Source organism: Triturus cristatus, chromosome 9 (assembly GCF_964204655.1).
Source record: "Triturus cristatus chromosome 9, aTriCri1.1, whole genome shotgun sequence".
Lineage (NCBI taxonomy): Eukaryota > Metazoa > Chordata > Amphibia > Caudata > Salamandridae > Triturus > Triturus cristatus.
Genome location: NC_140592.1, coordinates 928,652,619 through 928,676,885, shown reverse-complemented (window position 1 = coordinate 928,676,885; position 24,267 = coordinate 928,652,619). Strand labels below are relative to the sequence as shown.

General features: G+C 41.2%; 1 protein-coding gene across 1 annotated transcript in view; it reads left to right on the top strand.

The window, feature by feature from the left end:
- The window catches only part of UNC79 (unc-79 subunit of NALCN channel complex), a 628,882-nt gene that overhangs the window by 330,166 nt on the left and 274,449 nt on the right, over nt 1-24,267 (top strand). Inside the window, exons 31-33 of the mRNA XM_085626482.1 lie at nt 1,479-1,631; nt 10,537-11,754; nt 15,340-15,450. Coding sequence (XP_085482608.1) covers nt 1,479-1,631; nt 10,537-11,754; nt 15,340-15,450 — 1,482 coding nt within the window. The remainder of the gene's footprint in view (nt 1-1,478; nt 1,632-10,536; nt 11,755-15,339; nt 15,451-24,267) is intronic.

Sequence of the window (24,267 nt, the reverse complement as noted above, 5' to 3'; positions counted from 1 at the left end):
GTAGGCCTGAGACATTTTTTCCAGGCTACTCATGTGGGTGGCACAATTAGTGCTGCAAGCCTAGCATTTGAGTTACCAGCCCTGGCACACTCAGTGACTTTACTAGGGACCTACTGGTAAAACAAATATGTCAATCGTGGTTAACCAATCACAATAACAATTTATACAGAGAGCATAGGCACTTTAGAACTGATCAGCAGTGGTAAAGTGCCCAGAGTCCTAAAGCCAACAACCACAGGTCAGGAAAAAGTAGGAGGAAGAAGCAAAGAGTTTGGGGATAACCCTGCAAAAAGGGCCATTTCCATCAGCAACCCTCTATTCTTTCATCACAGCAACAAAAAACTGTCCCACATCGTGTTTCTTCCACAGTAGTGTAAACCAAATCCGGATCTAAGGCACTGCACATTTCTTTAGGTTTAATCTGATTTTGCAGGGCAACAATGATAGGAGATACAGTGTCAACCTTAGACTCATATGCCAGATATTAAAGCTGCAAATTCTGAGTGCTGGACGATGTCTTAGAATAAAAGTGAAAAGGGAGCATAACATAACATGTGTATGTCTAAAGCGCATGTTCACCCGTGGGCATCTTGGCACTAAATAACAATTGTTTATTGTTTTCCAACTAATTTTATCGACCTCAGAAGGATGAAAGCTGAGCAGACCTGCCTGGATTCGAACCTGTGACCTTGAGGTCAAACACAGCCCCCTACAGTGGACGCATTAGTCTACTAAGCCACCAGACCCATCCAGTGCAGCCATGTCCCCAGCACAATAGGATTCTTCTATCCAGCCGGTGCAGGTAAGAGCAGTGGGGCTGGGTGGGGGGGGGTCGACAGACGGCGACGAGTGAGAATAACATTATAAAAAGAAAACCACTCTTCTTGTGCTCGCCGCATTTCTGAGTCAGAGATGAGCAAGCGCAAGGTAAGTGGCTTTCTTTTTTTAAATTCAATATTCCTTTGTCGTCTGTCAACGCCACCCTCCTGCCCCACCGATCTTACCTCCACCGGCTGCGGCTGCCTCTATCCAAATGGCATGTTGGGTTATACCCTAACTACTGTCAGGGTCAGGAGCCTTTTTATATATATAGTTGTGTGTTCTCCATGGGGTTCTGTGTGTTACATTGAAATGGGAAATGAAGGTAGATTGATCAAGAATGTGGGGAAATTCCTTATAAGTGCACTGAGATAAATTGCCAGACATAATGTTATGTCATAGCAGGCGTAATACATTTCCTTCATCTACATTTTACCTGTCTTTGACCATGTATAATGCTTTGCTGATTTTTCGGTTAGGGTTTTGCTATACAAATACCATATACATTAATACATACATGAATACCTTATTTTTTTTGGGCTTACGGCTATAGAGCATTTTTGAGTGCAGGGTCGAATGTTGGGCCTGAATTTTATAATGTTGGTGAAAATGTGTATATTTTGATCTCAATTTTAAAGTGTACTTTTATCTTATTTCAGCAGAGGAAGACAGCGTGTTTGACGAATCTGACATACATGATACTCCCACTGGTGCCGGCAACAAGGAGTCCCAAACATTCTTTGCCAGACTGAAAAGAATTGGAGGCAGCAAAATTGTGAAATACCAGCAGGTGGACATGAATGCACAGAGAAGTATGAATCCTTATCCTAGCAGCTCTGAGTTATGAATGTCTCCTATTTTACTTTGCTAATAATATCAAAACATTGACATTAACTAAAGGTGCTGATCATGGGCCGTATTCATAGATTTTCATTTCATGTGACTAAAATCCAATACATATCCAGGTACAGAGTAATGGTACAGGTTCTTGCATTTGTCTGGCATTTCAACTAGGGGCCACTACATACTGTGCTGGACTAGATATCTAGTTTTTGGATATCTAGTTTTGGTATCACTATATTAAATCAATGCCCAATCCTGAAGGAAGATCATCTTTACCCAGATCCTCTTCCCTGAGCTTGTCAAAGATAGGTTAAAGGAATATCTTGTAAGTGAGGCACATTGATGATGCAAATTGAGGCTTATGTGATTCATTATATCAGAGCCTTCATCTTTGCCATATAAATACATCACCTTTAGGATGCAAGAAATGTCTGTTGGCTCATAAAATAAGCTAAAATCAATCCCAAACCTTTCACTGTCTTGCCCTACTGCAGAGATCTAGATGCTGATACTTGTGCGCCTGAATCGAATAGGAAGGGCATTGGGTATTGCCTTGTAAAACTTTGATAGGGTGATGCAGAAGCCATCGCCATATCAATGTACTTAACATTTTATCAATGTTATATTATTATATCTTGCATTTAAGTGCTCTCACTTCCTCATAAGAAATGCTATACCAAGGTGAAATGCTTTTAATTTTGGAAATGCATCCTAGTCATTTATTCTCTTTTATTTATTTATTTATTTTTTTATTTGAAGTTCCACATGTACATATATACATATTCGAAAAAGACATACAATACAGTTAGCTTTTTCAGCAGCAATGGGCCAAGAGAAAACAGAAAAATTAATCAGAGAGATAATCTGATAACGGTTGCCAAATAGCCATGCCCAGTTTCTTTTTACGCGTTTTTTTCAACAAATACATACTAATTTCTAAATTATAAATATTAAATAGTTTAGCTCGCCATAAATCAAAACTCGGTGCATCTGGTTGTAGCCAGGCAGTGGCAATAGAGAGTCGCGTTATGGCCGCAATGATGAACAAAAAATAGCGAAATTTACAAAAAGGCTGACCAATAGATGAAGCACCATCAGTTCCTAATAAAATCATACTTGAAGAAACTGTAATTGATTTCCCTAAAATGTGAAACAAAAAACTTTCAATTTGGTTAAAAAAGGAGCGTAAGGAAGGACAGGAAAAAAAGATATGGACAATATCAGCATTACAAGCTTGACACCGAAAGCATTCCCCAGACTTTGAAACTTGTGAAGAGTTACCCCATTTCATAATAACCGCAGGTGTGTAATATAAGTTAAATAAAGTTTTAAAGTGTTGAGTTTTTAATGAAGCAGAATAAAAAATCTTATGGGCCAGATCAAGAGAATCTTCGATATGAATAGAGGGAGATGAGAGCCAAGTCCTCCACTTCTCATTAGTTTTGTCGAGGTCATCTGACCTTGAATCCAGTAGTATCTGATAGATAGAACCTATTCGTAGTTGCGCTCTCACAGCATCAATAATTTGGATAGAAACAAGATGAGAAGTATATTTCTGAAGAAAATCTCGAATCTGTAGAAATGTAAAAAATTGGGTTTTGGCTAGATCAAATTTGTTTTTAAGTTCATCAAAAGAAAAATAATCACCATCTGAGGAAACGAAAGCCCCTAATCGGATGATCCCTTTAGAATGCCATTGGCACGCTATAGAGTCAAAAAAAATTGGAGGTAACAGATGAGGTGCAACAAGAGGAGTATAAACTGTGTACTTAGAAATATGGAACATCTTTGTAAGACTTTTCCAAACAGAAAAAGCAGAAGCAATGATTTTAAAGCGAGTACGTTTATAATAGCTACCATCGACCTCAGTTAGCAAACAATTCTTAGCACAGCAGCCTTGAGCCATCTGGTAAATAGTAGGGGCTTCTGAGGGATTACCTGCTTCTTCACCTGTTATAAGGATAGGATACGCATCTTCAAAAGTAAGCATGAGATTTGGTATAGCCCAAAGTCTGGGATAGCCCAACCACCACGAGCAAGAGGTAACGTCATCAGGCGGGAGGCCCTGCGAATCTTACCAGGGGCCCACAGATATTTTTCACAAAGTGACTGAAGCTGCCGAATCTGTGGCTTTTGGACTAACAGAGGAACAGCGCGAAAAAAATAGAGTACTCTTGGTAAGATAACCATTTTTAGCAAATTAGATCGGCCTACGAGAGTAAGCTGGAGACTCTGCCAAGAATCCAGGGTGGACTTAGTTTTATCCAAAATAACATTCCAATTGGATGAAATCATATCATTTAAATTAGATCTAATCTTGATGCCAAGGTACACCACTTCCTCCACTACCCTGGGATCGCTTGCTGTAGCCGGATTTGTACAAAGACATTGAGTTTTGGCAGAGTTTAACTTATAGCCTGAATATCTACCAAAGGAATTAGCAAGCTGCTCAATGATCGGCAGGGCAGTGTCAAGGTTAGAGGTGGCCACAGTAATATCGTCCGCATAAGCAAAAACAATATAAGGCTGATTCTGAACAATAAAAGGAGGAATCTGCATGTTTAATTCCAACATCTTCACAAAAGGATTGATATAAAAAGCAAAAAGAAGAGGAGAACAGGGACAGCCCTGGCGGGTCCCCCTACAGATCTGAACCACCTCCGATTTAATTCCCATTGCGCAAATCTTCGCAGTAGGAGCCTGATAAAAAACCCGAAGTGCACGGATAAAACCGCTCCCAAACCCCATGCGCGCCATTATCTCCCAAAGAAAGTTCCATGCAACCCGGTCAAAAGCCTTCTCGGCGTCGAGCAGGATGAGGCCCAGAGATCTGGACTCCACCTGCGCAACGTCGAGAAGAGCAACAACCCGGCTAACATGGTCAACCGTACCTCGACCAGGAACAAACCCATGTTGCTGTGATGAAACTAGACCTGCAACAAATGGGGCCATTCGATTAGCAAGGAGTTTGGCATACAGCTTGCCATCACAATTAACCAAGGAGATGGGGCGGTAGGATCCAGGCTGATCAGGGGACTTCCCCTTTTTAGGGAATATAACAATATGCGCATCATCCCAAGATTGAGGTGGGGATCCCTGCCTGGCCTCCTCAAAAGTCTTCAACATATCCTCTCGGAGTTCGTGAAAAAATACCTTATAAACCTCCATGGGGAGAGTGTCTGGGCCAGCAGCCTTTCCTGAAGGCATTTTAAATAATGCCAGACCGATTTCCTGAGAAGTAAAGGGCATGTCCATTTCCTCTACTGTAGACTGGTCAAGTAAGTGCAGGAAGCCCCAGATCCATAGGAAGATCCCCAACATTCGGTTGACTATATATTTCAGAGTAAAACAGGTGAAACACCTTCATAATAGTCTGAGGATCATAAACCAATGAACCTTGAGCGTCATGCATAGCTTTAATCTTTGAGACCTGACTTTTGGCGCGTATTCTTTGAGCAAGAAATCTGCCTGAAGATTCACCAAACTCATAAAGCTGTCTCCGATAGAGATGGTGTTTAAGAGCTATCTCCTGGGCGCATATGAGATTAATATTGGTTTTGCACTGGGCAAGCCTAATTAGAGTTTCTTTGGTATCTGCTGCTGCTCGAAGCTGGGCAGCAAGGTCCAATTCAGCGTCCCGAAGAAGAGAAAGAAGCTCTGACTTTTTGTGTTTGAGTAACTTTTGAGCTAATAATCCATAGCTGAGGACTTCACCACGGAAACAGGCCTTAAAAGTATCCCATACACAGGCCGGAGAGGCAGAGCCACGATTGGACAAAAAGAAATTGTGAATCCAATTTTTCATATGATCTACGAAAAGAGGATCATATAACAATTTTCTATCAAACGAGAAAGCCTTAATACCTCTAGAGATAGCAACATTATAAAGGGAAATAACTAAAGGAGCATGGTCGGACATTAATCTAGGATAAATTTGAGTTTGATTATTATGAGCCCAGATCCTGGACACAAAAAAATAATCTAAACGAAATAATTTGTTATGAGGTGAAGAAAAAAAAGTATACCCAGGATCCTGTGGATATATTATATTCCAAAGATCTGCTAGCCCATGGTCATTTATTAAATTAAATAGGGCTCGGAAAACTTTAGGTTTGTGACCCGTATAGTCATACAAAGGGGAGCAAGCCCAGTCACCAGGTAGGTGAATATTCAAATCACCACACAAAATTAGTGGGGTAGGCCACAAGGCAAGTTCCCCATTTAGGTAATTAAAGATGTCGGGTTCATCTGCATTGGAACCATATACCGTACAAAGAGTAAATTTAGTTTCCCCCACTAAACATTCGAGGATGGCCCACCGACCATGGTTATCCACCAAAGATCGTCCAGGAAGGACTAAAGAGGGTCTAGCTAAAATAGCCACCCCTCGCGTCGTGTCAGCTTGTTTAGCGAAAGCAAGAATAGTATATCCCAAGTCCGCTAATTTCTGACTGTGGGTCAAGGAGATATGAGTCTCCTGCAAGCAGATGATATCTGGATTAATAATTTTAAGTTCCGCCTGAATCTTCTTGCGCTTATCATAATTATTAAGGCCACAAACATTGTATGTGACTATTCTTATCCCCTTGTTAGCCATAGGCGAAAATACAATGAGTTATCTCTAGGTACAAACCTTTCCATAAGAAGAAGCTGAAACAGAGCAATAAAGAAAAATGAAAATCTGAAAAAAGTACAGTGGAACAATTTTTAATTAAAGACCCCCCACCTACCCCCACCCCACACATCCTTCCCTCGAACACCCACCCCCCCACACCCTCCCTTACCAGAGGCAATGAGACCTAAGCCTCTGTGATGGGAAGCTGGAAACGCTCCCTGTGACGCCCCCCCTAACCCGCCCACATCCTAGCAAAAAAGGATGAAAGGAAAAAGAGGAAAGCTTACGGAAAGGACCTATTTATATACCCAACTAATGCAGTTCCTAGCTCAGGGACCAGACTTAAAAGAATGTAAATACTCTTTAGCCTGTATTTCAGAAGAAAAAAACTTACTCTGGCCCTGATACACAATTTTGAGCTTTGCAGGGTTAAGAAGGAATGCTTGACCCCCCTTAGCTTGAAAGAGAGGTATCAGTTGGCGGAGCTGCCACCTCCGAACAACTGTCTCATGGCAAAAATCAGGCCTAACAAAGAAATTAAACCCTTTAGCAGATCTCTTCTGGTTAGGTCTAATGAGGTCGTAAACAGCTTCCCGTGCCAGAAAATTATTTATAGAAATTAAAATAGCACGGGAGTGAGGAGTCTCTAGTCCAGGACGGACAGCTTGTGGTTTACTATGGAAAGGAAAGCGATGGGCTCTCTGAATCTCGACCTCCCAATCCCAGTGAGTGAGTTCAGGAAAAGCTTCAACAAACAAATGAATAACAAATTGTCTCGTATCGGCCCCTTCTGCACCTTCCGGAATGCCCAAGACCCGTAGGTTATTCCGTCTCAGGCGGTTTTCCAACTCAGTTAGCTTCCATGAGACATCATCTTTTTGATTCTTTAAATCATTGACCACTCCTTTCTGTGTTGCCACTTCGTCCTCAAGAACCGAAATACGAGATTCTGTCTCCCCTACTCTAGTGCTGATCTCAGAGCATGTCTTATTTATGCGTCTGATTGCATTTTGAAGCTTGCAGCAGGCCCCCTGCATTCTGGCATTCTCAAGTCTGGTCTCAGCCCTGTGAGAAAGCATTGTATCATAGATTATTTCAAGAGTAATCGGCCTATTAAGATCAGCAGCGCTAGCAACGGCTGTGGTCCCTTCACAACCGTCATGGCCATCTGTAGGTGGATGCGAGGTTGAGAACGAGTAGTCCCAGGCCAGATTCTCTATCGGAGGGTCAGAGATGGTATCAGTTAGCGTAGAAGTTTCGGACAGGACCAGTGTGCATGAAGGCTTAATTTTCCGAACTGTGCCATCAAGTGGAGGCATGTCCCTATAGCCATCCGTCAAACAGTCATCAATCTCTCCCTGGCTAATAGATCCAGCGTCAAACTCTGCCCAGTCTCTGCCAGTAGCATCGTCGTCCTCTGAAGTAGATGACCCATCAGAGAGAGAAAAGAATTTGTCCAGCACATCGTTGTCGTGGATGAGCTCAGCTCCCCCTATAGCCTTGATCTTGACCACAGAATCCCTCCCACTAGGAAGCAGAGGCTCGATCTCAAGAGTATCACATACGACAGTCTTGCCGGTAGGGGGAGGGTTAACAGGAATAGTAGGGACTATAAGTCCCATAATGCACCCTGCCGGTTGGCTATCGATCTTATGCTGAGGAGCTGTAATGTCCAGGGGGTTTTGGACTCCCCCACACTCTTGGTCCAAGGAGTCACTCGGCTGGGAGTTGAGGGGAGACTCATTACTAACGCTTTTTGGTATATTTTGTTTCAGGGAGCGTTTAGTAAACAAGGGGGCAGTAGCCTTGACAGGAGCAGGTGCAATAGCAGAGGCAGGAGGCGTCTTACCGGCAGATGTCTTCACTGAGTCCAGCTGCCCATTTGCGGTAGGAGGATTCTGGATCTTCGAAAAACCACCGGAATTTCCTTAAGTTACCGTGCAGGTAATAGGCTGTACGCCGCGGGGCTTGTTGCTCCTAGCAGAGGGCTTGTTGATTGATTTAGGTGGCATCTCTTCACGAGCCCTCTTGGAGCCGCCAAACGCCGCAATAGCAGGAGCGGTAGAAGAATTGCGGTCAAAAAAACGAAGAACACTGAGAGCTCCGAAACATCGACCTCCTCTGTACAGAGCCCGCCGGGAAGCAGCTGCAAGCCAGATCATTGTCGGGAAGCCGCAGACATCGCCATTCCCTAAGCATGAGTAGACGGACACACGAGCATCTCGCACCAAGGTTTCAAACTACAATCCTTTCGGTGGCGGCATCAGTGGGGGAGCACCAGCGAGAGGGAGAGTTAGTCCAGCTTACTCGGCCGGGAGACGGCCGCCATCTTGCCACCAGAACACTCCTAGTCATTTATTCTCAATTTCATTTTTGCAGGCTTTAATCCATGAGTTCATAATGTTTGCTACACTAAACACTATTGGCCTTTTTTAGGGCTTGCTGGAGCCGAACCTCCACAAAAAGGAGTGCATGTCCTTTCCACATTAAAGTGCCACTGACCTATGGGCTCCACTCCTTTTAGGGGCCCACGACAATGGATCAAACTAATATTGATTTGATTTTGAAAGATTACAATCAAGCTTTCTTAAATAGTGTTTCTAAAAGATAGAAAATAATGAATCAACTCAAAGAAACAAAAACTTTAAATTAAAGACTCCTTAGAGAAAATACTGTATTAATGTATCCATTAACAACTTAAAGTACATAAACCAGAGACATCAGATTCACATAACTTTTTGTCTCTTAAGCGATTCTGGCAGCTGTCAGTCTAGGGACCTCCAAAGGGTTTTGTCTGACACTGTCAAGGCTTTCTTAAAAATGTGGACGTGACATTAACCACTTCTTGGCAGATGTCCCGCATCCTCCAGACTCTAAATAAAATCTTAAATTCTTGGTGATTATCACTCTCCTTAAATATTATTTAAGTGTTTTAAACTCCCATCTGGCCTTATTTAGGCTCAGTCACTACTGCATTTTACAAAATATTTATATACTATCTTAATTTTGCATGCCATTACTATTCTTTGCTATTCTACCCCTTACGGAAGTCATAATATTTACACACTTCAATTGTTTTTGTAGAATCTTGAGACAATGATAGCTTAACAAGGAATCACAGTCAGAAATTGAATTGCATTGGCATATAGATGATTTATTAAAACATGACTTTCACAATTATTTTCATATTTTGGTTTAACAAAAGAATTTATAAATCTTTTGCAGCATTTTCATGTGTGAAAGCAGTCATCATAAATTATACAGCGTTTACCTGTCCTTTTTGTGTAACAGTGAAAAATGGCAGCTGTAGCAGCAGTTCTATCAATCAGAATGAGGAAACCACAAATTCTTAATAAGTTACAGTTAACTGCATTAATGACATAAGAAATTCAACTCATAAACTCGAACACCATGTTGTATGTATTAAAGTTAGTTTTATGGAAGCAAAACGCATCTAACTTCCATTCACAAATGCCATTTTAAATTCAATGCAATAGCGGATTTTCAATGAAGAGTTACACTACTCTGATAAGCTGTCTCCAGCTCTCCAATGTGTTATTTCACTCTAAATGCCGCTGTGTGGTCATAACAGACGGCTGCACCTGAAAACCGGATTTTTTCCGAAATTTACATAGAACGTCCATCAATAAAAGAGACAGAAAACTACATACTGCAATGTTGAGTCAATGAAACTTAAATAGTCTACAATATTAACACGACGACTTGCCATGCGCATGTCAAAGTCAGATGTATGTTTTTTATTTACGATTTTGCTAAACCTAACTCATGGTTTGCAGTTTTCAGAAGAGTAAACAAAATAAGCCATTTTGATTTTCTTTATATGTTACATTTTCTTGCCTTTTCATTTGTTGTGGCACCTCTATGTTTTGTTAAATTCAATTGATCACGTTATTCTCATAATATAGTCACCTAGTGATACATCATGGTTTTACAGCACAATATACAGTGGAATTAATCTGTCTCTATCTTTACTGGCTTTTCTTTGACTGCTGAATCATGTTATCCACTATTACTCTCATTCTTTTCTCTGAGCTACTAGTACCTTTTCACTTACATTCATGAAAATTCACTTGTACACACTTTCTTTTATGAATTTGCGAATTTTAATGCGATACAGTCTTGGAAGCACTGTCTTCCATTAGTAAATTTGCATCAAACAATTTGTGAAGAAAAATAAAAACTATTTAGTTATGTATGCTTCAGTAAAAAAGTGCTGATATAAGGCTTTCTTTTTGAAGTAGGTGAAATTGAATTGGCTGAAAACCGAGAAAGTGGGGCTTTGCAAGACAGTATTCTACGCTGTGTTCGGGAAGAAAGTATTCAGAAGAAGAGACTGCGGTCACTCAAACAAAAATCACTTGACATTGGGAATTCTGACTCTCTTTTGTTTAGCTTAGATGAACATCGTAGAAAATCATGCATTGATCGCTGTGACCTTGTTCACCCTACTCCGGCTTCTTATTCCACCCATAGACTAATTGATTATGGCCAATCTGGGCAGAACTCTACCAACAAGATTGAACACACAGAAATACAGGAGAACCCTCCGGCCAGAGAGAGTTTTCATGAAACGAGGAGGCCAGTAATACCAGAAGTTAGGTTAAGCTGCATGGAGACATTTGAGGTCAAAATTGATTCTCCTGTGAAGTCTTCCACACATCAGGAAGATATGGATCTAATTGACTTATCCTCCGATTCAACATCAGGTCCAGAAAAGCAGTCAGTTCTTTCAACATCGGATAGTGACTCCTTGGTTTTTGAACCACTTCCTCCTCTCAGAATAGTTGAAAGTGATGATGAAGATTTTGATGTCATAAGCCAATTGAATGATAGAATATCTGTCAAAATGATCATATCAACTCCCGGAAGTCCCATAAGTGCCTCAGCTCTCAGCTTGAGCTTGACACCCCTTGTACATGTAAGCATCGAAGACTGCTCCAAAGACTTCACGTCCAAGGATATGAGCCATAACCTTGCAACAGGAAAAGAAGTAATTCCATTACATGCTCCTGAAAACCAAACCGATTTTGAAGAATTAGCCAAGCCAGAAGATATTCAAGAACTGCCCTGCGGAAGCCCATTAACACTGAAGCAAAAAAGAGATCAGTTACGAAAGTCGACTGCTTTTCATGACACATCCATTGATGATGATTGTGAGCTAGAGGAAAGCAAGACTCCCGACGAAGAAGGCTCAGAAGCTGATGTAAAAGCTGCTCCACCAGAAGTGCCTGAAGATTCTGAAAACCAAACAGACAGTGAAAAGCCTGATGCCGGCACAGAGTCGGATACAGAGCAAACTGCTGAGCAGAAAGAAGAAACCGAGGAATCAGAATTTAAGATTCAGATTGTTCCCAGACAGCGTAAGCAGAGGAAGATTGCTGTCAGTGCCATCCAAAGAGAGTACCTGGACATAACATTCAACATCTTAGACAAGCTGGGAGAGCAGAAAGAAGTAGGTAAGTGTCAAAGAAGGGACAATTTAATTTTTAGTCTACTCTCTGGAAATGTGTTCAATGGTTGCAAAATTGTTGGTCATGTAAGAGCTAATCTGTGTGTGTAGGTAAATGGAAAATATGTCATGTATAACAAGAATACTCTGATGGGCTATGGGACTGGCATATCAATTTTTAAATATTGTGCTACTAAAACATAGTTGTAAAAATATTGATGATAAAAATATGAACAAGGTTAAGAACAAATTGCTATATATAGGTTTGCAATATTTAACACATTTATGTACAGTGAAAATATATTCAATGTAGGTAAATGTGGAGCTAAGGATAATACATCTATAATTACCTAATCATACTTACAGTTCCACTATTTTGGTTGTGTATATTTATGCTAAGATAGTCTGGTAGAATGAAATATAAAACTCGATAATCTTACATACAACCCTGGGACAGGACCAGTAGACTGCAAGTTAGATATTAATAAAAGAATAATAGAGAAAGCTTGTCATTACATTCTGTGGTCGTAGTTGAGGTGAAATGTCATACAGTCACAAAGGTGCGGGGCACAGTGATAATACGAAACAATAATTTTTACTCTATGTTGGCTATCCTAGGCTAATAAACTAGATTCAGTAGTTCTGGATAAAGAGACCTCACTCGCATAATGTGGCATGCTTCATCATCGGCTTCCTACCCACCCTGGTAAGATGATACTACCAGGGCAGAATCAACCTCCAATTTGTGAGGGAGTTCTTGGGTAAAGGATGATAGCTGGATTGACCGGGGATCCATATATAAAAAAATACATTAGAATAAACCCAAAGTATGCATAAAATCCTAAAAACAAAAAGGGGGATGGTTTGTGGGTACAATTGCCAATACATGTTTCTGCTCCTAACTGATGCCCTATGAAAAGTCCAGGGCATTCATAAGGGTGATTAAGATATAAGATCCCTATACAATTGGTGAGCGCATCTGCATTCAGATGAAAGCGGTATTACTTACCTTTACCATGCAAAGGTGGTACTCTAGGGGTGCAGAATCATATCACATAATCATTATGACCGAAGTCAGTCAGTGCTCTTTATTCGGATATAACAATATCCATAAAAGTATCACGACGACAGTATAAAATACATTTAAAATAAGTTTCCTTCTGTTTCGTTGTTAAAAGCTCAACGAGGGTAATATGATAGAAGTCATTCTCTGTGAGATAAAACACAGCACCCGTGCTCCTCAATGGTGGCACTGCAAATAACACGCTACACATGTGAAAAGTTGATTCTGTGGAAATAAAGCTAAGTCATGCATACATTTATGCATCCTGACGTACCCAACAGTGGACTAGTGCTTACAACATGGTCAGAACCTCAGAAATAATTATTCCTGAAAATATACATGTGAGGACCATATAGCCTCCAAAAAGTCTCTGTATTATATGTGAAAGCTTACATAAATTCTGACTCATTTTTTTGCAATATATGGTCCTTCTATAACCAGTTCAACACATCCTCAGACAGCACATACCTTTTCACTGTGATGCTATTTTAAAATATAGTAGGTTTTCATTATGACCGCCTTTTGACTTCGTTTTTTTGAATGGCTTAGAAAAGATTCAGTATGCCCCCTGATCCGTGTCCCTGTGTTTTCCGTGTCCATTAAAAAATGGCCTCTTAAGAATCACAAGTAGATTTGTAACATGAACTGCTATAGCTGTTTTATTACTAATCTGTAATGACTGTATCCTGAACAATAAACCTATAAAATGAATTAACAGAGATGGATGAATAAAAAATAAAAAATAAATATTATGATGGTGACAGTTTAAAATATAGATTTGGCCTTTATGATGTGGATATTTCTGCTTGATTTTGTTTTGCAGCAATTTTAGGAGTTAATATGTTTCATATATTGAGAAAGCAGTTACAAAAAAAGTTCAACTTTTCTCTGCTTTTTTAGTGTCAGGCATTTGGGACAAAACAGTGCATCTTAGGACAGCAAATAGGTTTTTACTGAGAACTGTTAAATCTGTGCTCTCTGTAGACAATGGACCAGGTGTATTTAATATATGAAGGATATGATCTATGAAGGATACTTGTCACCATGAGCCAACAAAATGGCACCCGCTTCAGAAACTATTCCACTAACAGCAAATGCCTGACTCTAGTGCTTTCTGTTAGCACTGGATTCCTTTCTAATAGCACTACCAATGAAGACAACATATATGCCACATAACATAGTGCGAAAGCTAGACTTCCTACCTGAAGCAAGATGCTTGTACACATCCCCTCGAAAGCGAGCAATTCATCACAGCACACTTGAATCTCTTCTTTCTATGGCTTCAAAAATATTTGAAATGAATAAATGCCACAATCAGAATTATTTGTTGAAATCTAATACCCTACAGGCCACATTTCTAGCAGACATTCAAAGAATATCCTTTTTGTGACGATGATCGCTTTTTGTCACATGTGAATAAAAGTAGGTTGATCTTGAATGCTTCTGCAACAGATCAATACAATAGAAAAAAACAGTAACGAGGGGCTCATGTACTAAAGAATTTAGCATTCGCAAACCCTCTGATTTAGTCAACTAGAGTGTTTGCAAACTCTAAAACCCTTTTCAAAATGTACAAAGCCCATTTAACGATTTGGAAAAGGAAACCATTGCGAATTGGTATTTGGAGAGAATGGGTTAAGGGCATGAGGATTCTTTAAAGTATATATTAATGTTTTGCGACCCAAATCTGGTTGCAGAACATTTTACCACCACCTCTAAGGGTGGCAACCTATTTGCAAATCAGAAGGAGCCTCTTAGGGACCCTTTCCCTTTTTTAATGTTTAAAAAACGTTTAGGACAAGACTACTGCTTACTAGTAAAACATGTTTGTAAAACATTTCTCTTGTTAAAAACACATCCCATTTTCCATTTAGGAAAACGGGCTTCATTTAAAATAGTTAACTTTATTGAAAAGCAATCACAGGCATGGCAGTCTGCTTACTCCCTCAGGCCACAATGCCTGTGATTCTAGCCAATTGTAGGGGGTTGCAATTTGAGAACTACCTCATTAATATTTATGAGATTAATTGAGACCCATTATGATTCTGTATTTTGAGAACCAACCTGTTAAGGCATAGATCAGTTTTCAAACTACCAATGCATTTGCTAAAAGTCAGTTTGCACCAAATTACAACCCATTTTACCGAATACATTTTCAGTACGAGTCCTGATATGTCAGGCACAGTCAGTCATATCTTGGATAAACTTTCCATAACTCTGCTGAAACTAGACTGATATTTCAGATGCACCAGCCTGTGGGTAATCTTACTGTCCCCTGTATACCAGTCTGTCTCTTCTTGTGTAACTTTCTGGTTGTTGTGAGGCGGTTGAGAAAGAATAATATGCTGAAAGATTAAAATTAAACTGCGTGTGAAATACGTGGCTGAATATTGCCCCAAGATGTGCATTCAGGAAAGGTGAAATAGGTCCTGCATGTGCTACAGCATGTATAGTACTAGAGGCGCAAACATAAAGAGAACTAAATATCTTTGTTGACTTACTGCAAACTACATATGTTCTTATTTACAGAGCCAGTGGGCGAGAAGGGCCTTGCAATCTTGGAAATGCCTAGGGAATCTTCATCTGCTCCAACTTTAGAAGCGGGTATACCTGAAACGAGCAGCCACTCATCTCTTACCAGTAAGATACCCCTGAAATTGCAAATATCAAATGTAGTACAAGAGTTTTGGTTTGGTTTCAGGGCAATGTTGTTTTTACCACATCTTTTTAGGACACTCACAGAATAAAGTTGTTGCCTGCTCGATTACAACATGAAAGGGAGTTGAATGTATGATTTATATGATGGGTTTGGTCAAAGAGTGCCATACTCCAGTACATTCATCTAACCTCACAGAGCACACTTCTGGACATGTATTTCTTGGTTTGCAATATCATTACATGCAAAGTGGAGAACAATATGGAAAATATCTCATATTTATTCCACTTTTATCACAGATTTACCCTCACTTTCATATTTTCATCACACTGTCAATTAAGTTATGAGTGTTTGTCTCTCTTTTTATGGAGACAGCACCTCTTGCATCTGGGTGGGGAGATGATGTATCTAATGCAAAGAGAGCTAAAAATAAACCTGTGTCCATGAAGACCCAAGGTCTGAAAATGATCTATCTGGCAATTCAAATACCCCAAGTTAGTCGTTGTCATGCGACTTGTAATATATCCTTGCACATAGGTGTCCACACCACCAATCATCATTAGTGTCTCCTATACAAAATTAGTGGAGAGTCAATGGATTTAGCAAACTTGGACTCTAAACACATAATCCTTGACGTGTGGCACTCCAGAGCAAATTCAATGAGCATTGAAAGACCAGTGTATAGTGTGGTAAGTACATACTGGTGATCTACTTACAAGAATGGAATGATAAAAAAGTGTATTGTTTTTGTGATGTCAATCATAAATGCAATGTTAATATATAATTTTCTGTTGTGACTCTGAAACTTCAGAGATGTGTAACAGTATATAAACAGTGCAGGGGTCATGACTCGATGCTTATAGAACTGCTAATGATTTAAAGTGGAATGATAAAGTCTCAAATCGATGCACATATTAGCCCCTTTCCAGGGTGTTCCCTTTTGCTAGATGTTGGGCATTTTTTTCTTTTGTTTAAACTTGCTGATCTGGAGTTGATATTTGTATTCCTTTCCAGGGTTATTGGCTTTGAAAAGTAGAACCACAAACATCTCAAACACATAGATTGCCAATGTAGGCCTCTCTGTCTCCGCCCTCAGTCTGTCTTGGGGCAGTATTAGTTATTGAAGAGATGATGGTGTTTCGGGAGTAAGGAGCAGACGCATCTAGGCTTGCCCCAAGTGACGCACCTTGACGAAAGTGTGACTAAAGGGGTCCCTGTGCCCTTTTTCCATGGAGCATAGAAAACCCATCATTGGGGTATTTGAAAGCGAGATTTGTTATGAGGTAGATACAGGTCACTGTGTTTGAAGGCAAAGCACATTGCCCCATCAGGATTCCGTATGCCCGTCCTGATAAAAGCCACAGACTCAATTGAGTCACAAGTCAGAAACATGTTGATGGTAACAGTGGTGATCGGGTACTAATTTCCCTTATCTCCACAATCGATTTTAATCACCTAGTGCCATGCCTAGTAAATAAACTGTTTTAGGATGCCACATTGGTCTTTAACACACTTATATCACAGATCCAGTCTTAATTAGAAGTGCCTCCCTAAATCCAGGTGTAGGCCTGCTTTCCATCAAACTGAGGTTTTGGAGAGTGAAGATTGTCCTGCATGACACCTGGTGGTGTGTGAGGACAATCTGTCACATTTTTTTGTATGCTCAACACTTGCACTGAGTAGCGTTGGGAGGGATACATCACATATCTCTATCAATTGCAAAATTCTTGGTGAGCTTATCTTGTGTGCATATGTTGTGTTGGGAGGCCAGCTCACCCTTGACACCCCAGAGCCTCTAGTTCCCTACCCGGGGTACGTCCCGGGGGAGTGTGTTTTTATATGGGTTTTTTTTGCCACCCCCTCTACACTGGCAGGTTCTTCCCTCAAGTGATATGGCCACGTTAGAGAGACAAAATGTGTGAATACTGACAATACAATTACTCTTTCGAGGTACAATTTCAGTGCCTATTTTGGTGGTGAAAATTACATTTTAAACTTCAGTTCTTTGTCTCAATTAGACTATATTTTGTAGTACATAAAGTAGTACTACAGTAGTAGTACTAACTTTCTATAAAATCCTATTCACAAGCCTACGGGTGATCTCCACCTCTGTTTCGTCTATCTTTTCTGTGTAGCGATCCCCACTCCAATGTTGGAAATCTCTGCACTCTTAAGTATACTATTTTTTAATAAATGTGGGAGGAACCAAGGGGGCTGGTGGGAAAATAGGGCTTAATTACTCAAACATTGGTGGGCGTAAGGTAAAAAAGGGGTTTGGGAGGGATATTCTAATACAAAACACACCCACAAAAGAGTAAGGCCATTGCAATTAAAAACATACCCTTCTAGAATTACTTCAGTCCTAATGGTGTCAAAACAGGCTTAAATATACTCCAGTCTAGCCTTGAAGTAAGTCCTGTGTGACACGGCCAACCGCTGGTACAGCAACGCACTCACAAAGAAAACAATGGAGGGAGGGAATTAAACACCCGTAGGAATACATGTTAAATTAATTACATTTGTTCTACATTTAAAATAAATACATTGTAATGAACTTAATTTAAAGAAAGTAAAACATTGTTTAAATGAATTAAATACCTAACTTTTAACCAACTGTACTACAAATAAAAATAAAAATGTTAGTAAGGGTACTTTATTTAAAAAACAAAATGTTTAAAATGTAATATTCATATATGAAATTATTTGGCTACTCTAGTAGTAAGTTCTTTCAAAAACCCTCAGGTTGTTGCACTTATTTTTGTTTACAAATTAAGTACTGTCACCTAAATGCAAGCTGCTGATGCAACAGGCATTTATTTGTTCAATCTTCAAGTACTCCTATGAGATACAACCAGATGTGAGATGCTGACAAAGCCGAGAATTAGTAAAGTCTCAAAACCTTCTGTCAGGTCCACACCAAATGTGAAATGCCAAGATGATTTAGAATTGCCCAGGAATCAACCACAACAATCAAGTTTCTTATGTGCTAAACATCAAGGCTGTGAATTGCTCAGGCCATGGAGTACTCTTGACAAGTGTACTGAAGAGTGAGATACCCCAAATAGGTTAATTCAACTCAGAGGTTCCAGTTTACTCACATTCAGAATTGTATGCCTCCTATTATTTAGTATTTCCTCAAATGATAATATGAGGAGTTCCTCTCTCTAGTGCAATAGAGTATCAGCAGCAACCCTTAACAGCATTTTCTAGCTGTAATGAGCAAAGCAACAATTGCACCACCAACAAAACATAGCTAGATATTTAGCAATTCCCACATTTACTGACTGTCTAAACAGTTCCTTGCAAAGACACTTCTAAGTCCTACCATTTCAGAATATCAATTTAATTTGTATCTGTTCACGCAGTAGTTCTATATTAGTCTGAGACTTATTTACCCACTCTCTGTTGTTTTCCATCAGGTGACTTTGGTTTCTTTCTGTTGCCATGGCCAATTACATGGAGTCTAAATATTTTGCTCAGAGAACACAGATAGTTCTTAAAATGCCTGCTTTAACATGTTGTGGTTATTCAGATCAAAGAACTTCATTGGAATATTGAGTACGAGTGCTTTAATTTCCCTGGTACATCCTAATGTCAATAGGCAATGGTTAGTGGATCATCGGAGACAGTGAACACCACAGAATGCCTTCCCAAAGTTAACTCTTGCTGTTACAAACCTCTTGCTGTTACAAACCTCAACAGAGTCCTGAACATTGAGTCATATTCTACTTGACTATTTGCCTTCGTCACATGTTGCATGATCTTCTGGTGGATCCCCACAGAGACCAGGAAGACCGTCACCCAGGCCCTCGTCACCAGCCGACTGGACTACGGCAACGCCCTCTACGCCGGGACCACGGCCAAGCTCCAGAAGAGACTCCAGCGGATCCAAAACGCCTCAGCCAGACTCATCCTCGACATCCCACGATCCAGCCACATCTCCGGACATCTGAGAGGCCTTCACTGGCTCCCCGTCAACAAGAGAATCACATTCCGCCTCCTCACCCACGCACACAAAGCCCTACACGACCAAGGCCCGAGCTACCTCAACAGCCGAGTCAACTTCTACGCTCCCAAACGCCACCTCCGATCAGCTAACCACGCCCTCGCCGCTGTCCCCCGCATCCGAAGAGCGACTACAGGAGGAAGATCCTTCTCCTACCTGGCCGCCAAGACCTGGAACTCCCTCCCGTCCGACCTGCGCCTGACCCAAGACCACCTCTCCTTCAGGAAGAAGCTGAAGACCTGGCTGTTCGAGCAGTAGCGGCACCACCCCTCCCCAGCGCCTTGAGACCCTACGGGTATGTAGCGCGCTCTATAAGTGTCACTGATTGATTGATTGATTGACATTTATGAAGGCTTTATCACCTACAATCTTCAACTCTCTGTAAAAGTCCATCAACTATAAGAGATATCTATTTCAGTAGTTTTATACTCATCTCTTGGATTGAAATCTGCCATTTTACCCCGACGACTGGAAAGTTAACAACTCAAGTTCCCCAGCACCATGATGACTTCACTGAACCCGGGAGTGTTTGGTACCAAACTTCACTGAACCCAGGAGTGTTTGGTACTAAACACCTCCTCTCAATAAACCCACACTGATGCCAGTTTGGGATTAATTAATAACATGTACTTAGAGGGCACCTCAGAGGTGCCTCTTGAAAACCTACCAACCCTGGTGTGGTCTCGGACTGGCTTTAGGCAGCCAGCCACCACCAAACATGGCTTGCTCTCTGAGGCTGGAAAGAAAGCCCATCCTGTGCGTAACTGTCATACCTCCTCCCCCAGGCAGGTACAGTGCACGAGAGGGAAGGTTCAAAGGACTTGCCACCTTTGTAATGTGACCCCAGCTGCTGATGCTATCAGCAGATGGCAGCCGCTGGTTCAAACCCCCACTTATTGTGGGAGAACCGGCAGAAAAACTAAGTGAGAATTGGATGTGTGCCCCCCTTTGTCAAATCGCCCCCTCAGGTGCTGGAGGCAAAGGGAAGCACATTTTTCAGTGTCCACCATCTTGAAGATGGTGGGACGTATCCAATCCGGGCTAGGACTATGTCCCCCTCCCACAGGAGGGTGGCATAATAGAGGGTGTAGACACCCCAGGCAAGAGACCCATTGGTCCCTACCTTTCACTCCCCTGTAACCCCCCTAAATCTAGTATTTAGGTGGCACCCCCAGACCCTGAATTTGAGATTCCTGATGACCTATGAAGCTCGGACACTGAAGAGCCACAACAGCAAGAAAGAAGAAGAACCTGTGACTGACTGGGCACCAACCGTGCTGGCCTGTCTGCTGCCTTTCACCCCTGCCTTCAATAAAGATTAAGAAATCCTGAGGGCAGTGGACCAGCCCACAAGAAACTAATAACCAAGGACTTTTGAGCCCTGCTGAACCTCGAAACCCGACCACCAGACCCACCACTGCACCTGATGCCCCTGGCCCAAGTCCACGTGGCCTACTGGTCCTAAGAAGGTTCCCCAGTAGTCCTGAGCCCTCCTGGGCACCACACAGATGCCTGCAGATGCTCGAAGACCCCTCACTTTAACCGCGACCTGCTCAGGTTAACATAGCTGAACTGAAAAATGCACCTAGTGTCCACTTTTTAAAATGAAAGTATTTCTTATGAAAAGGATACTCTGCACTGAATGTAGATCTGGGTCTTAAAATAAACCTAAAAAGAAGCTTATTTTTCTAAAATTTGTGTGGATCTCCTTTTTGAGTCGTGTGTCATTTTTTAATCACTGTGTGTATAACAAATGGCTAACACTCCTCTGGGTTAGGCCTAAGGCTGCTCTCCCAGACTACCACAAATAGATCACTTTGGGTTTGCATAGACACCCTGTACACTTCTAGGGGAATGTCTGGACTCTTTACATGATATTACGAATTATTGGTATACCACACAAAGAGTGTCTTGTAATATCTCAAAAAAGAGTGGGGGTCAAAGGGAAAAAGTTTACAGACTCTAATAGTTGTAACATCCCCAAATCAACATAATAATATACAAAAAACAACTATGAGTCTCATACGATTGGAGACCTTGACACAGGAATAAAGGTGATGCTGGAAACTAGTAAAGCTGTGGATTCAAGTATGCATATGTGTATGTATGCATAGATGTGAAAATTCCCATCATCAACCTCGAGAGGTTAGCTTCATCATCTGGGAATGGAGGACTTGGAAGAGTACCATCTTCTACTTGGCAATTTGTAGATCTTGGTCTCTTATGCGTCCCAAACCAGTAGCTGGTATATTTAGTTGTTGTTGGATGATGGAAAAGTATGATAATTGCAGTGCTCGTGAAGTGTGAAAGTGTAAAGGTGCTGGATAAAAATTGTCTAACAAGGCACTAAACACATTTTATTAGATCGCTACCTTGTTGGCAATATATAAAAACAGTGCTATAACAGTTTCAATAATATAATAACTGTGATGGAAAAAAGGTCTACATGTTTCTGCTGTTGGGTGGAATTCACCCAAGCATTCGTCAGGACCAATTTAGCTACTGCAGAAATGAAACAGTGCTCAAATGAGCAGTGAAGTGATTGATACAACCTGGACCCAAACGAAGGGCCTAGAAGCTCTGTGGGAAGTAATTTTACTCCGTTGACCTACAGAGATGCAAACATAAGGAAAAAAGAAGAAAACACAGCATGGCACAAACCTTTTAGAAAATGGTATTTTCAAGGTCAACGTTTAGCATCCAGTACATTTATCTAGTATGCAAATACTCTTAAATGTATCAAGACTGTAATGAGTCTGTGTAAATGGTTGAAGTGAATAAAGTTTATTGCACTTACCCAATATGTTGTGGGTGTGCACCTCACCTCACCTGGCTACTGCTCAGGTTTGGGGAGGCCCCGCTCTGTAAAAGAATCAGAGGGTTCACAGGTATTACTGCTCAGAATTTGGGCAATTTTAAACCGCAGTCGCTCACTATGCGAATTTCCCAAAAAAACCGCTAAACTCACATGATGTCATTTGTATGCTACATAATATTAAAACATTGTCACGGACTAGGCTAAGTGGTCGCCATGGTAACAATTAAAACGAGAAGCCCCGTTTGCGAGAGCGACTCTGTCTGTTACGATAAAGTGAAGCAAAGCTGTATCTCTGCCAAAGTGCCCAGAGAACCCGAGCAATGGCAGCTATGTGCTTGCCTACTAACAGCAAACAGAACAAAACAGACGAGATCACTACTCACCTATCCGTCGGTACCTCGAAACAGAGCGGAGCTCGTAGGGGAGGCAACCAGCGGGGTGGAAGCACACAGCTAAAGTAAAGAATGCCGGTGTCTGTTGTCACGGCAACCAAGTGAGTGGGACGCTGGTCGATTACGTCGTCACGTCACGTTGAGAGAGTCTGGGAAATGTAGTCTTTTCAACAAACAGAACGGGTAGACAGCCAAGGAACAAATCCTCATACGTATCGCCCAGTCAGACAAAAGGACAGTGAAACCTAACCTTTGTCTTCTCCATGGAGTATTGGAAGGGTGTTATACATATGGAGAAGGCAGCCGCTAGGGTGGGTGTAACCAAACACGAGCCTGAGTAACTTGATGGTGTGAAAGCACATGTCACTGAACCACACTGTCTATTCAAGGGATACAATTGTGTATCAGCCTAAAGTGATGCCCAAGGGATATCGTCATTGAGCCCATCCTGATCACTATGAAGTCTAAACACCCATTTCTGTTCTTTTTGAAAAAGGTAGTTCGTGACATCTGTGATATGTGGTGGAATAAATGGTTGTTCCAGGACGAGCCATTTCATGTCTTCTGGTTTGTGGTTCGATGTTAGGAAGTGGGTAGTCATTTTCGTGGCCTGCTTCTTACGCCTGATTGTGCTCTTATGCTCACTTATTCTTACTTTAATTTTGCGGGTAGTCATCCCTATATATTTCAGTGAGCAAGGGCAGGTAATCAGGTAAATAACTCTCTCTGAGTTACAGTTTGTATGTTTATGAAGCACCCATGGTCTCGAGGTACCAATGTCTATTGATTTAGTGGGTGTTGTCTGTGGGCACACAGAACAGCTACCACAGGGATAGTGGCCTTGTACAGGTGGCAAGTCCCAAAGTGTTGATGTAGAAGGGTTTCTCATAGTTTTAGGTCGTGTATGTACAAGACTGTCTTTTAAACTCGTCCCTCTCTTAAATGAGAAGAGTGGAGGAGGTATTTCTTCATTGTTCAGATTCAAGATGCGCCAATGTTTCCGCACTACTTTCTGCACATGGTTGGACAGTGTGCTGAAGGTATTGACAAAGGTCAATCTCGTCAGTGGTGGTTTTGGTATTGAGGGTGCAATGAGAGCGTCTCTGTTATTATTCGCCGCTCTTTTTTTAGCTTGTCTTATCAAGAAGGTAGGATAGTCTTTAACTTTCAGTTGTTGAGACAAGTCAGCAGCGTGTTTTTCAAAAGTCTCCTTGGTGGAACAATTCCTGCGAATCCGCAGAAATTGTCCGACAGGAAGGTTCTGTTTAAGAGACTTGGGATGGTGACTTTGAAAGTTTAGTAGTGAGTTTTTTGCTTGGGGTTTTCTGTACAGTTCACTCCCCAGAGCGCCTTCTGTTGGATAGATGACAATATCTAAAAAAGGCAGTCTTGTCTTTTCATGTGTCACTGTAAATTTCAGAAAATTATTTTGTGCATTAAGCCACGCATGGAAATCAAGCAGGGTGTTCACACTGCCACGCCATATAACCAAAATATCATCAATATATCTCTTCCAAACGACAATCCTGTCGTGGAAGGGATTGATGTTATTCAGCACTTTGTCTTGTTCAAAAAGATGAACATA